The 14735-nt window shown below is 32.3% G+C and overlaps 1 protein-coding gene and 1 long non-coding RNA gene across 2 annotated transcripts in view; one reads left to right on the plus strand and one right to left on the minus strand.

The window, feature by feature from the left end:
* The first annotated feature begins 206 nt into the window (after positions 1–206).
* On the plus strand, positions 207–544 carry LOC145285849 (uncharacterized). The gene is made up of 2 exons (XR_013869083.1): positions 207–293; positions 328–544. It is a non-coding gene; the product is annotated as an uncharacterized LOC145285849 (long non-coding RNA).
* A 4440-nt stretch (positions 545–4984) lies between these two features.
* Positions 4985–14735, minus strand: part of LOC145285847 (flavin-containing monooxygenase 5-like) — a 28004-nt gene continuing 18253 nt past the window's right edge. Inside the window, exons 4-5 of the mRNA XM_080134289.1 lie at positions 13001–13166; positions 4985–6470 (exon numbers count right to left, since the gene is read on the minus strand). Coding sequence (XP_079990415.1) covers positions 6220–6470; positions 13001–13166 — 417 coding nt within the window. The 3' untranslated portion in view covers positions 4985–6219. The remainder of the gene's footprint in view (positions 6471–13000; positions 13167–14735) is intronic.

Raw genomic sequence — 14735 nt, forward strand, 5'->3', positions numbered from 1 at the left:
ATCTGTTAATTGTGACATTATTTCTTGCTCACATAAACCGTTAGAAAGATAAATGAAAAATAATTGAATAAACCAATGTTTTAAGCTTAAATGAAATGGAAAAAGATATGTACGTGTGTGAAGAATGATGAATGCAAGTGGAGATAGAGAATGAGAGTGATAAGAGAAACAAGAGGGGGTAGAGAAAGAGAAGGAGGAGGTTGAGAAGAGAAAGAGGAGATAAAGAGAAGGAAGAGTTAAAATAGGGGAAAAGGTAGAGAAGAGAAGGGGGAAGTAAAGAAGAGAAGGAGGAGGTAGAAAAGGGAAGGAAGAAGTAAAGAGGAGGAGGTAGAAAAGGGAAGGAAGAAGTAAAGAGGAGGAGGTGGAAAAGGGAAGGAGGAAGTAAAGAATGGAAGGAGGAGGTAGAGAAGGGAAGGCGGAGGAAGAGAAGGGAAAGCGGAGGAAGAGAAGGGAAGGCGGAAGAAGAGAAGGGAAGGAGGAGGTAAAGAAGAGAAGGAGGAGGTAAAGAAGAGAAGGGGGAGGTAAAGAAGGGAAGCAAGTTAAACCCGCATTAGGGTTAGTACCGCAGTTTCATTTCATTTTTTATTTCATACTGATATTACCTCATAACTTAATTTGGAAAAAAATTTGGTATCCACTGAATTCTTTATGAAACCTCGAACAGACTCTTTTCATGTATTCTAAGGAAGTCGGTTTAACCCAAAGATTCCCAACCAAAGTCCACTTGGATCATTAAGAATCCACAGAAGCTTTAAGGAGACTCTTGAGCCATTCCCTTTAAGTAACCCTACTTACCAAATTTATGCTACTAACACTCTTTAAACTCGAATGATGACGGATGACATCATGTTTTTCAAGCCGAGAAAAAAAAAAAGATTTTCAAATCTGTCTCTCTATGGAAGCCGTGTGAATAAGACATCGTCAATGATGTAGACAACCCAATATTCTAAACAGAATGTTATCTATTCTGTCTGTACATCACTCATTTCATTTAGAAATAACTAATTAGATTAGGGAGCATTAGTATCTCTCTTGTGTTAAAGCAGAAAACACATAAAAAAAACAGCACATAAACATTCCAAAATTATATATATATATATATATATATATACTAGCAGGGAGACTCGACGTTGCCTGGGATTGAATGATAATCAATGAATGTTTCACACTCTCATATTTTTATTGTCATCGAAATCACCCATTTTTCAATCAAATCAATTGCCTGCTCTAGTTGGTGACCCATCGCAGTGCACTATGAGGAAGCTTCACATGCCTCCCGGCAGTCTTAGTGTACAATACATTATAGCCTGCATTGCACTGTAGAGAACCTACTGTTGATTTTATAAAATTATTTTTATATATAATGGCTGAAATCAAAGTTTAAAACGAAAAAAATCAAGTATCATTTTGAATGCGTCCCTGTCATATCAAAGAACCTACTGTTGATTTTATATGCCTGGCCTTACTGCTTGTGCTTAAATTTAGGTCTAAAATTAAAAAGTTAAGAATGAATGATGGTGCAATTGTGCTTTGAACATAAGCATCCATTTTGAACGTGCTCCTGTCATATTAAAGAACTTACTATTGATTTTGTGTGCCGGGCTTTTGGCTTGTGTGATGATAAAACTTCAGGAATGCACTTGTGATGTTGGGGGATTTAAGATGTTAATTTTGGTTAAAATCGCCTGTTCGCTCTTTCATCGGATTATTCAATAATCAGTTACTGATACTTACTTAGAACACTGCCAGGTACATAAAGTACCTTTGTGTGAAATTTCATAAAAAAAATCGGCCCAACCGTTTTCGAGTTCATAGGGAATGAACTCACATACACAGACTAATTTCCTTTTATATAATAGAGATTTTTGAAACGATTACAGTAAAATCACAGCATATGTAGTTTTTAATCTTTGCTACTTCTGAGCTCATGTAGACAAATGTTTCTTGATGATTAGTGGCTGCAACTTGTTTATAATTATGTTGTAAATAATGATATTAAAAGTAAAGGAAAGAGGAGGAGGAGGTAGAGATAGAGAAGGAGGGGATAAATGAAGGGAAGGAGGAATAAAGGAAGGGAAGGAGGAGTAAAGGAAGGGAAGGAGGAGGTAGAAAATAGAAGGAGGTAGAAAAGAGGAGGAGGTAGAAAAGGGAAGGAAGAAGTAAAGAATAGAAGGAGGAGGAAGAGACGGGAAGGAGGAGGTAAAGAAAGGAAGCAGGTTAGTGCTGCAGTTTCATATCATTATTGGTATCCACTGAATTTTTTAAGAAACCTCGAACAGACTCTTTTCATATATTCTAAATAAGTTGGTTTAACCCAAAGATTCCCAACCAGAGTCCACTTGGATCGTCAGGTATCCACAGAAGCAGAGACTCTTGATGAGCTGTTCCCCTTAAGTAACCCTACTTACCAAACTTACACTACTAACGATTACTATATTGTCCCATTGACTACTGTACAATCTTTAACACTTATCCTCGAGTGGCCTCTGGGCCTTGATGAATGTTGACTTCTTTGAAAAAAAATAAATAAAAAAACTGTGCTTTGGGAGTCTATCATAAGAAGTAAGGGGTCCATATAGAAATCTATTCAATATAATAAATAATTATATTGTAAATAATAAATATAAAAAGAATATGTAATATGGATAAATGATGCTTTCTTTGGTTCGTATGCATTGTTGAGCCATGCTGCAAGACATACTCTTATATATTAAGGACCCTAAACATGATGGCGATTAAGTTAGCTTGTATGACTATTGGCAAGGGTCACACAGAGTTCATGATAAAGGAGATCTGTAAAGCAGAATTTTTCCCAAGGTTTGATGAAAGATGGGTGACGTGAAAGTAAGACAGGGGTCAATAGGTCAAACGATAGACAAAACAGGAGTCAAACGATGACGAATGACATCATGTTTTTCAAGCCGTGTGAATGAGACATCATCAATGATGTAGACAACTTGATATTCTAAACAGAATGTTATCTATTCTGTCTGTGCGTCACTCATTTTTTTTTTTTTTTTTTTTTACACAGTGATCACCACTTATCAAGGCCCGGAAGCCACTCAGGGATAAGGGTTATTGCAAGTACATTACGTTAGTGAGGAGATTTGTTGAAATGTTTACTTAAGGGGGCGGTTCATTAGGAATTTGTTAACATTGGACTTGAAGACAACCAAGTTGTAGTCCGGAGGGAAGCAGGCAGACGGAACAGAGTTCCACAGGCGTGCAGTTTTAAGAAAGAAGCTTTGTTCATGGAATCCGCGTTTTGATTTAGACACAGATATAGAGTGGGGGAAATTTTTCACAGTGGATTCAGCTAGACGGGTGTTTTTCGTGAAAGATTGGCGAGGGGGGACCAGAGATTGGAGTTCAGACGAACATCTGCCATGGAAATAACGATAAAACAAGGACAGGCTCGCACTCATTTCATTTAGAAGTAAATAATTAGATAAGAGAGAGATACTAAAGCTCCCCAGTGTTAAAGCAGAAAAAAAAAAAAACGCACATATAAACACTCCAAAATATATATTTGTATATATACTAGCAGACAGACCCGACGTTGCCTGGGATTGAATGTTAATTAACGAATGTTTCACACTCTCATATTTTTATTGCCATCAAAATCACCCATTTTTTAATCAAATCGATTAATTTCCTGCTAGGCTGTGAGATGTATGTTCACGGCATATGTAGTAGTGATGGGATGATTCCAATAATTTTACCGATTCCGATACAATTACCGATTCGGTGCTAAATTCCCACTTTCGATACAATTACCAATTCCGATTCTTTATAAATCTCTAATTATTTAGCTATAAGATTGTTATTTTTCTCCGATTTGCATAAAAACATGTTAAATGTGCAGATATTTTCCTAAAATCAAAATACACTTGTGGAGGATGATCTATTGATTTTAGTTTTACTGGTAGCTTTAAAATCAATAAATATTCATTATTTTATCCTTATTACCAGCAATGGAAGATTTTGCTTTAAACAAAATCAAAAAAAAAAAGACAATTAAAAGAATCGTTTTGGCATCGGAAAATAGGCATCAATTTTTTTCTGATTCCGATACCCTCACAAATCTTGATTTTCTCGATTCCGATTAATCGTCCCAACACTAATATGTAGCATTCAATCTTCACTATTTCTGAGCTCATGTAGACAAATATATTTTTATTGGTTTTAATCCGTATATAGGGTGCATAGGTGATAATGTAGATCTCAAGTGGTCTACAAAGAAAATAAACATGGGAATCCCACTTAATATTTCATTTTTTTTTTTATGCAGTTGCGTCAATATTACAACCAGTGTCATGGAGATTAATGGGTACAAATTATTTATTTTCGATTCAATGTCATACAAAGATACAATTGAATATCTCTTTTTTTAAAATCAGTAGTTTTGGTTGGTTGGTTGTTTTTGTTTTACGGCATATCAACCCTTTTCGGGTTATTTAATGCCGAATCCAAAGATTTTGAAGAAAAAAACTTTTAATAGAATATATTTGTTGTTTTCAAGTCGGTTTCTATTTAATCCATAGTTGGAACCCTAACAGGTACTACCACTCCGGGTCAGAGTGGATCTGGGAGCAATGGTAATTAAAGGGTGGCTCCACACTCCCCAAAGCCCTCAAGCTGGGGCCTCACCACTGGATATAGTTTAAGGTCATATCCAGGACCCCCATTGAGGGACTTTTACCCTCTGCAGGGGAACAGTCGGTGTATTCTAATGCCCCACCGACAGGGCCCAGTAGTTTTGGAAAACATGATAAACGTAGATAAAAATATATTTGTTATATGATTAAATTTTGTTTTTATATTTACTAAATCGGGTATGTGACGAAAGAAGGTTGAAACATAAAGTAAAAATCTAGAGAGAAAAATAAAAGGGAACGGAAAAAGAAAAAGAAGATATAGTTAAACAGCAAAAATAAAAATAAGGCGGTTAGGATCATAATTTCATACAACAATATAATTGAAGTTTTTTTTTGTTTTTTTTTTAAATCAGCAGTTTTGGAAAACATTTTTTAAAAATTAATAAAAGTAGATAAAAATATATTTATTTAGTTAAATTGAAAGAGCAATGTCTTGGTCGAATATGACAATTAAAAAAACGGTCAATTATTTCGTTTAGATATGATCGTTTAAAAGAAGGGAGAAGGGAGTATCGCAAAAAATCATTCCTTTTAAACCGACTTTAGCAACCACGCATGCGCGTCTTGCGTTCTTTCTTGAATTGGTTTAAATAGAGAGAAAAAAAACAAAAAAAACGCAACGTTAATTTCAATGATGTTGTGGAACAGTGGATATCGGGGTCCTGGTTTCAGGTTTGCGCCCATGTAATGGATTGGTTTTTTTTTTTGTTTTTTTTTTGTTGTTGAATGTTTTAGCATATAAACAGGGTTATTTATGTGATTTCTTACGTTCGCTTTTCTTTATTTTCCTGTTTTTTTTTTTTATATTTACTAAATCAGGCATGTGACAGAAACAGAAATACAACCCCACCCACCCCATGTGCATGCAAACCTTTTTTTCTAACCAACTGCAACCAGTTCCAACTAAGAAAGTAAAAATCGAGAGAGAAAAATAGAAGGGAAAAGAAAAATAAAAGTGAGAGAGGAGAAAGAGAAATACAATCTAGTCAAACAGCAAAAAAATAAGGAGGTTAAGATCTAGTGATTTGGCAGAAATCAATTTTTTCTTATTAAAAAAACAATGAAAAGAAAAAAATTTCTTTTAAAGAAAAATCAATGAAAAAAAAAGAAATCAAATTTTCTCTTTAAAAAATAATGAAAAAAAAATCTAATTTGTATCAAAAATAAATGAAAAGTAAAAAATTTAATTTTTCTTATAAAAAAAAAACAATGAAAAGAAAAAAAATCAAATGTTTCTTATTAAAACAAGCAATGAAAAGAAAAAAAAAATTCTTATTAAAAACAATGAAAAAAATCAAATTTTTCTTATCAAAAAGGCAGAAGTTTTAACGAAATTAAAATTAAAGTCTACTTTTTTTTTTAGATAAAAAGAATTGCAGAATTTTGCTTAAAAATGGAAGACTTAAAGAAATTTTAGTTTGGCACAGGAAAATCAAAACAGGAAATACCTCACTTGTCATTGTTTTTCAAAGTCACTAACAGTCAAGAAATATTTCAAAATCATAGAAAATATAAAGAACAAATTATAATAAAAAACAAAAAAAATTCTTCAATGTTTGAATTAAAACATCAATTTCAGCAGAAAAGCTGCCACAATAAACAAGATGGCCACCATAAGAAAATTGGAAGCTGCAGTATTTGGAGTTGGTTTAAAAGATGAATTCAGACCAGATACTGTTCGATTCCATTGGTTATACAATGCATCCTTGGCTCCACTCCACTTGCCAGGGCCGACCAATCTGTATTGGTATGGTGTGCAAGCATTGAAATAGCAAAACAAAGCCAGATAGGGATCAACCAGCAACATTTTCCCTGTTCGGAGAAAAGAAGATGATGAAAGAAAATTTGATAGAGGGGAAAAAAAAGAGGAAAAGGAAATGTTTGCATATGTTTACATTAGTAATCTTTTGAACCAACACATTTCAGGTGAAAACATTAGGTACTTGCGTGTTATGGCAAAATTAGTATAAATTTTAAAAATTATAAAAAATGATCCAGTAGATGATGCTTTAGAAGTATTTAAAAAAAAAAACAAAAAAAAAACAGCCACAATTACGTTACCAGATGCTTATCTGGTAGTGTGCTTAAAGATGGCGGACCTTCAACTCGATTTAAGTAAAGGGTTATCTCCCTTCTTTGTCATACTGAATTGGTTACACAACTTTTTCACATTAAAATAGACAATAAAATCTTGATAATTTGATAAATTCTATTTTTACTTGTAATTATTTTTCTACTAGATTATCTTGCATGATTTTAGAAATTTATAATTTCGTCCTGACACAAATACTTAATGTTTTCATCTGTGGTTGTGAATAATCAAAGCCAACTATTTTCGGAATATTATGTCTGGGATAGGTTTTTTTTTTTATTATTATGTTTGAAATTTTGTTATTTTGATTTCAATAATTTTATTTTTATACTTTCATAAACATATTTAAATTCAAATAAAAAAACTTATTTCTAAAATTAAAAAAATATATTTTTATACATTCATAAACATATACTTTTTATAAAATTTCAAATAAAACAAAAAAAATTTATTTTGTTAATTTTGTTATTAAAAGTGCAAATAAAGACCAATTGTGCTATTTGTGCTATTTGTATAATTTTGTTAATTTTTATTGTATATTTTTCAATAATTTCATTTTTTTATATTTTATTTCAATAAATCGCTTCACAACAGAAATACGGAAGAACAATAAAAGAGAAGGAACTGATTGGTCTTGTCACTGCTTCCAGTAGTGCTACACCGAAAGTACGTTAGCTGATTATAACCGGAAGTGATTCACCAAGGTACACAAAAGCCATTTGAAATAGAATGACTAATCAAGGTACAGTGGACAAAAGATCAGACAGAAAGGTCAATATATTTAGAGTTATTTTATGGGCAGTTTTAAGAGTGGTAGTGAATTCTGGTACAGTTGAAAAAATTTCGAGATAGTTTATGGATGGTTTTGAGTTTGTGGCAGTTGAAGACATTTTCCAGTTTGGGAGAATAGAAGGCAGGTTGTGGCTTGGAGCAGATTGAGATGAACTGACGTCAATCAATGAACACTGCAGCAGATGTTCAGAGGGTCATTTCCCACAATGGTGTCACACATACACCCCAAGCCCAACTGATATCTACAGAATGTGTCAGAGTTTGTGCTTTCTGTCTTTTTCTCTTATTTTGTTTATTTTATTATTATTTTTTTGATACTTGTGAACTTGTACGCCTCCTTACTTATTGTATCTCGATAATGGCACACATAGCTTAATGATAAAAAAAATAACGTTTTTAAATTTTTTAACTGACTAAAAATAAGGAAATTATGACTATTTGATGTTTGGATATTTTTTCCTCTTTTAGACCATATGAGTTTTGTCACATTTTTACACTACTTTTTCAGTAAAAATGTTATATCTTTGTTAAAATACAAGATTAAGCAATGAAATTTGCTTTATAAGTGTATTTTTGTGCAAGGAATCAGAATATGCAACTGAAAATCTCCAAAAATGTCCAAATCCTCAATAATTGCACATAAATTTACTGTAATACTTTAAAAATACCATGCATTTATTAAAAAACAATACAGAACTCAGTTGAATTGCAATGCATTTTTATGTACAAGAAACCGAAATGCAATAAATACTAGAACTGTTTAAAAAAGGATATCTTGCAAGATTTCCTTGGTAGATTATCACGTTCTTCTAAATTGCCTCCCATTACCTCACAAAAATATGAGATCCTACCTTTTTTAGGTAATTAAGCATGAACACCCTGATAAATTTGTCAGAAAAAAAAACAAGAACAAAAAAAAAAAACAATTATTTTAGAATTTGGAGTGGAGTATTCATTTAATATAAAAATTTTGATATAAAGTTTTGGGGCCATTTTAGCATTTTAGAGCAGTAAACCACTTTTATATAAAAAATAAAACTTTTTTTTTTTTTTTGATGAGGATCTACTTTTTATTTTGGACAATTATGTGCGGTTTTAAGATTTTGTTGGGAGAATTAGGATTAGTGGAAGGTTACAGAAGGGTTTGCCACATGGACTTAGAATTAAGGGAGTTATATTTTTTTTTAAGAGGGACAGGCTTGCCACATGCATCTAGAGTTTGAGATAGAGTTAAGAGTTTTATTTAAGAGAGTAAACTTGTCATTCATATTTAGGATTAGTGGTATAACACGTTCAAGGGAAGTCATTTTTAAGAAGTGGGCTTGTTACTTAAACCTATGGCTAGTGGTATGGTAATTATTTTTTTTTTTTTACAATAATTTTTCATCTTGAGAAAATATCAAAAGAATTTAGAGAACTAACTGCTTAAAAAAGCAAAAATGACCGAATAATGAGGGATTATTTTATGTTAAATTTATATGTGAAACAGCCCCCCCCCCCACTATAAATTATTGTTTTTCTTTTCTGCCAAGATTTTTAAAATCTAAAAATGTGAAATCTTATTTATTTAGGGGGGGATTTATTTTATAAAGTCATTTGTAACCAGAAGTAAAGTTTGAAAGTTGAGAATAATTGAAATCTAGTATTTCTTAAAGGAGCCAATATATTATGAAAGAAATACAAATTGCATTAACTTTAATTTAAAGCAGAAGAACTGCTTTTCTTTTTTCTTTTTGTCTTTCAATATAACCCTGTAAGAGATAGATTATAACAATCTATTTTCTTAGGCAGATAATAATTACTGATAATGCTGCTAGCGAAAAAGTCAAACTATTGACTTTTGTTAAAACAGAAACAATATTTTTTTTAGATGAGGTAATTAAAAACTGGTACTACAGAAAAAAGAAAACATCTATAAATATAAAAGTGAAAATGTATGTATGTATGTGTGTTCGCTTTTTCTGTATGTCTACAAAAGGCTTTTTTCAGTCGGTCGCTTCACAACTTTTTAAAACTTTTTATATTACATATAAATCGTAATATCTCACAGTTAACAACGAAGCTCACCTGTCTATTTAATTTGCTCGATTTCGGGAAGATAAATATTCAACATTTGTCGCTTGCTGCATGTGGGTTAGTCTTTTTCCTATAACATCTTGGGAAAATAAAAATCCCGCAGTCAAACTTGACCTCATTAACTCATTAAAACGGGCACCTGCCAAATCCAAGCAATTAAATAAATTCAAACGTGTTTCCGTTAGCATCTCGCGGTGGGGCAATGGTTAACGTCGCACGTTTTCATTTTCCCGCTTTAATTTACAACTTTGCCTCAACGGTTCAGGTTCGATCCTCATACTTACTTTTTTTTTTTACCCCCCCCCCCATCCCCCCACCCCACCCACAGAGTTTCCACACACACCTCCAAACACCCGGGCAACGCTGGGTACACCTCACTAGTACAATTATAAAACATACAATTATGAAAGAATAAAAAGATTGATTTATTTACTAGTTGGGGTATGGCTTGATTTGGTTGTTTTTGTTTTACATCATATCAACTCTTTTCGGGTTATTTAATGCTGAATCCAAAGATTTTGAAGAAAAAATTTTTCATAGAATATATTTGTTGTTTTCAAGTCGGTTTCTATTTAACCCATAGTTGGGACCCTAACAGGTACTACCACTCCGGGTCAGAGTGGACCTGGGAGCAATGGTAATTAAAGGGTGGCTCCACACTCCCCAAAGCCCGCAAGCTGGGGCCTCACTACTGGATATAGTTTAAGGTCATATGCAGGACCAGTTGGGGTATGAAAAATAATTTTTTAAATTTTACTACTCATTATATTGAAGTCATGAAGTCATATTTTTAAGACAACAAAAAAGGGGGGTTATTTTAAATAAAATAAAGCCTAAATGAAGCTTTAAAGCTATGACTTTCTTGATTGGTTTCCAAATTTCATAACCAAATTCCTCATAAGGACGGCTAAAAACTTTTAAAAGAAATAGAGAGTGGTTCTTAAAAAACTAAAAAAAAACTTATGAAATGGCAGTTTTATGATGTTAACATATTTATAAATTTACTAGCGGGGCCTGTGGAAATTCCACAGCGGCATCTTTCATATGTAATATATTGCCGCTGGGTATTCTGTGGGCATTCAGCATGAATGAAGACACCATCATGGTAAGGCGAGTTATTTATTTTTCCCTATTTAATAATGTAAGCATGACCGTTAAAAAACAATGATTTCAAAAATAAAAAATAGATGAGCTGAGTGCCATCATCTATAATCGAAAACGAAACCAAAACTTATGAATGAAGACACCATGATATTATTTTAGCCCTTTTGGTAAAACTCTAAAAATATTTATCTAAGCAAGTCTAGAACAATAAAAAAAAGGATAAAACAATTAAAAAAAAAAGGAGTTATTTATTTTTCCCCATTTAATAAAATAATCACGACCGTTAAAAAACAATATAAAGTAGTGATTTCAAAAATAAAAAAATAGATGAGTTAAGTGCCATCATCTATAATGATATTTTAATTCTTGCAGATTTCGTATATATTATTATAGAGTTAATTTTCTATCGATTTTTATATATTATAAAGTTGCAATTTCAAAATATATATATATATATATATATCCATATGACTTGGGTGCATCAGCTTGAGTTCCTTCAGCTATAATCGAAACTGAAACCAAAATTTATGAAGAATTCTTGATAAAATTATTTATGAAAAAAAATAAAGGGATCACTGGAGTTCCATCAGCTATAATCGAAATCGAAACCAAACCTTATCAAGAATTCTTGGTAAAATCATTTATAAAAAAAATAGATGCCTTAAGTGCCATCATCTATAATTTAAACCGAAATCAAAACTTATGAAGAATTCTTGGCAAAATTATTTATCACAAGAAATGGAAGGACAAACAATTATTATTTATCAAAAGAAAAAAGATGTAAGTGTGACACACAAAGTAACACACACGCTATCATATTAATATATAGATTAGCAAGGTGATCTGACGTTGCCCGGGATTGAATGTTAATCAACGAATGTTTCACATGCCCATATTGTCATCAAAATCAGTGAAATCATTCATTTTTCAATCAAATCGATTGATTTCCTACTCTAATAAGGAACCCATCGCAGTGCACCTCGAGGAAGTTTCACACACCTCTCAGTGATTTAGTTCACAATATACTGTAGTCTACATTGCACTGTAGAGAACCTACTGTTGATATTATAAAATTATTTTTTATATATAATGGCTTGCATTAAAATTTAAAATGTAAAAGTCAAATATCATGCTTCAATTGTGTTCTGAACAGAAACATTTATTTCGAAAATGCCGCCGTCGTATCAAAGAATCTACTTTTGATTTTATATGCTTAGCATTACTGGTTGTGTGCTGATAATGGCTTGGATTTAAGTTTAAAATTAAAAGTCAAGTATCATGGTGCAATTGTGTTTTAAACAGAAACATTCATTTTAAACGCAGCCCTGTCATATCAAAGAACCTACTGTTGATTATATATGCCAGGCATTTCAGCTTGTTTAGTAATAAACCTTTTCAAATGCAATTTGTGATGTTAGGCTGTGTAAAGGTGTTAACTTTGGTCAAAATCGCCTGTTCCTTCTTTCATCGGATTATTTTGAGTATCTTATACTTACCAAAGACATTCCAATATAAAACCTATCTAAAAACACTGCCAGGCACATGAAGTATCTTCATGTGAAATTTCATAAAAATTGACACAGCCGTTTTAGAACCTATAAGGAATGAACTCACACACAAAGTTGCTTTTATATAATTGTAGAGACTTGCTCAAAACTCTTCAAATATATCATGTAGATTATTATTTATTAATGCATGTGAAAAGATATTCAGTTTCAACTTAAAGTGCTTTGATTTTTTAAATATGATTATCGTAGTAAAATCCTTAGAACCTGTGCTTATTCATCCAATTTGATTATTAAATGGAACCACAAAATAAATTTACAAGTTTTAAGATGAAACTAAAAAAATATATTTTTTGTGTGGAATTTAAAATAGAAAATCATCTCGTTTAGTCTTGAATACTTCTTAAGTCAGGATCCAGTGTTTAAGTAGAAAATCGGCCAAGACTAAGTCAGAGAAAATGTTAGTCCAGTGTTTTTGTTTTTTACTATAAACAATACCGAGTTTACATAATTGGTTTTTGTTTTAGGTCTGCGTTGGATGGAAAAACAAAAAGTATATTGACAGAAAAAAGATTTTCATCACTTAAATATTATTGCCAATCTATATCTAAGACACTTAGATAATAAATAGATAACTAATACAAAATTTAGGACACAATTGTGAAAATTCAAACGAACTCAAGATCAAGTAATAAAGTTTTTTGTAATAAAGAAAAAAACAGACATGAAACAAGGGATCAAAAATCCAAAGAAAACTCAAGACATCCACATACAAAGGTTTGGTTTACAGCCGCACAATTCTGCCAATTCATCCATGAATTTGATGTAATCAACTTGGATGGTGTGCCGTGGGCTTTTCACGTATGATTTTGCCAGTATTTCTTCCTTCATTTTAATTTCCTGCCACATTTTATCAGCAGACGGCAGAGTCATGTCCCCCTGAAACAAACAATTTCACTTTTAAATATAATGAACTTAATGTTACTCAACTTGCAAATTTTATATTTCAATTAATTTGTAAATTGAGATGTTAGAGATTTTATATTTAAAATATGTATTCAACTTTGTTGATATTATATTTCAATTAATTTTTATTTTAAGCAAAATTTTCAATATTTAAACAAATAAAAAAAAAACATTTGTGTAAATAAAGCTTATGATTTGAAAAAGGCCTTATGGCGACACATTTTAAGCTAGTAATTTGATCGTACAGTTGAATTGGGGTTTGTAAACAAATGAATAAAACTGAAGTGACACTATCAAACAGAAAAAAAAAAATAATAAAACAATATTTAAGGCAAGAACAAAGTCACAGTATGGGAAATTTTATGAAATACTTTTTATTTTTTAGAGGAAATAAAAATACAATGAAAAAATTGTTATATATAAATTGTATTGTTACTAAATGTTTTCGAATTTTTATTTCATTTTACTCCAATCGAAGTTCTCAGAAATCAAAGGACCCCCTAACACTGGATCTTTATATGACATACATAAATATTTGAATAATCCATTAAACGTCTGGTTTACCTCTCAAACATTAAGTAAAATGATAATACCATTAATCTTCCTCTCCTCCATTGACCAGTTCTTGTACTTACAGGATTCTAGGATAACGAATTCATCTAGTCTGGTGGAGGCTGTTTAGTTCTCTCCCACTGCAAGAACTTAGACACTAGGGTCAGAAAGTGGGATTGAGAAGTCAACGCCCCCGAAGAGGGTCACTCTGACTTGCAAAAAGTGTCTGGAGAAGCCCCGTCAGCATTACCCAGTGAGGGCGCCTCAGGCGATTAGCAATAAACTAACCCCTTCTCAAAGAAAGAAGGCAAAGCCTGGGAGGGTGGACCTACTAGAACTGAACAGAACTGAACTCCCATGCCAAAATCAACAGGGACCAGATCATTACAGGAATGGTCTAATCTCTGTTGATTTTAGGGGCCCAAGATAAAAATCCTTAGCCTGGGGAGTATCCAGTTTAGTGTTGTAATTATAAATGGCATCATCTGGAGAATGGTGTACCATTCCTTGTATCAGCTGATGTAGGATAGCTATACCAAGGAAATCTCATTTTGTGCTGCAAATACGGTTATTTTGAAGGGTTTCCTTGTAAGTATCCTCGTACCAAAGTGTTCTGAAAAAAAAAACTTTGTTGAGAAAGACATTAAACACTTGAGGAGGGTATCTAGTAGGCATTCAATTGACAAGGACTGATGGAAGACAGTGGATATTTATTCAATTTGATCTTTCTTTTGAATCACTGACATGGGTCAGTGGCAAAGGGAGGGAAAGAGTGATCAAAATCACTAATTAATATATTTGCCAGCCTCTTTCACTTTATATGTCTACACACTGTATGCCCTCAAATGGATCACTTCCTCTCTCTCTCTCTCTCTCACACTCTCTCTTTAAACCATGTGACATCATATCTGTTTCTAGTACTTTTTGCAATCAATCAATCCACACCTCACGTTCATTAATTTGATCCTCGCTGACCTTTTATTTCATGTC

This window comes from Euprymna scolopes, chromosome 10, assembly GCF_053919585.1.
Source record: "Euprymna scolopes isolate OS-2025 chromosome 10, ASM5391958v1, whole genome shotgun sequence".
NCBI classification, from domain to species: Eukaryota; Metazoa; Mollusca; class Cephalopoda; order Sepiida; family Sepiolidae; genus Euprymna; species Euprymna scolopes.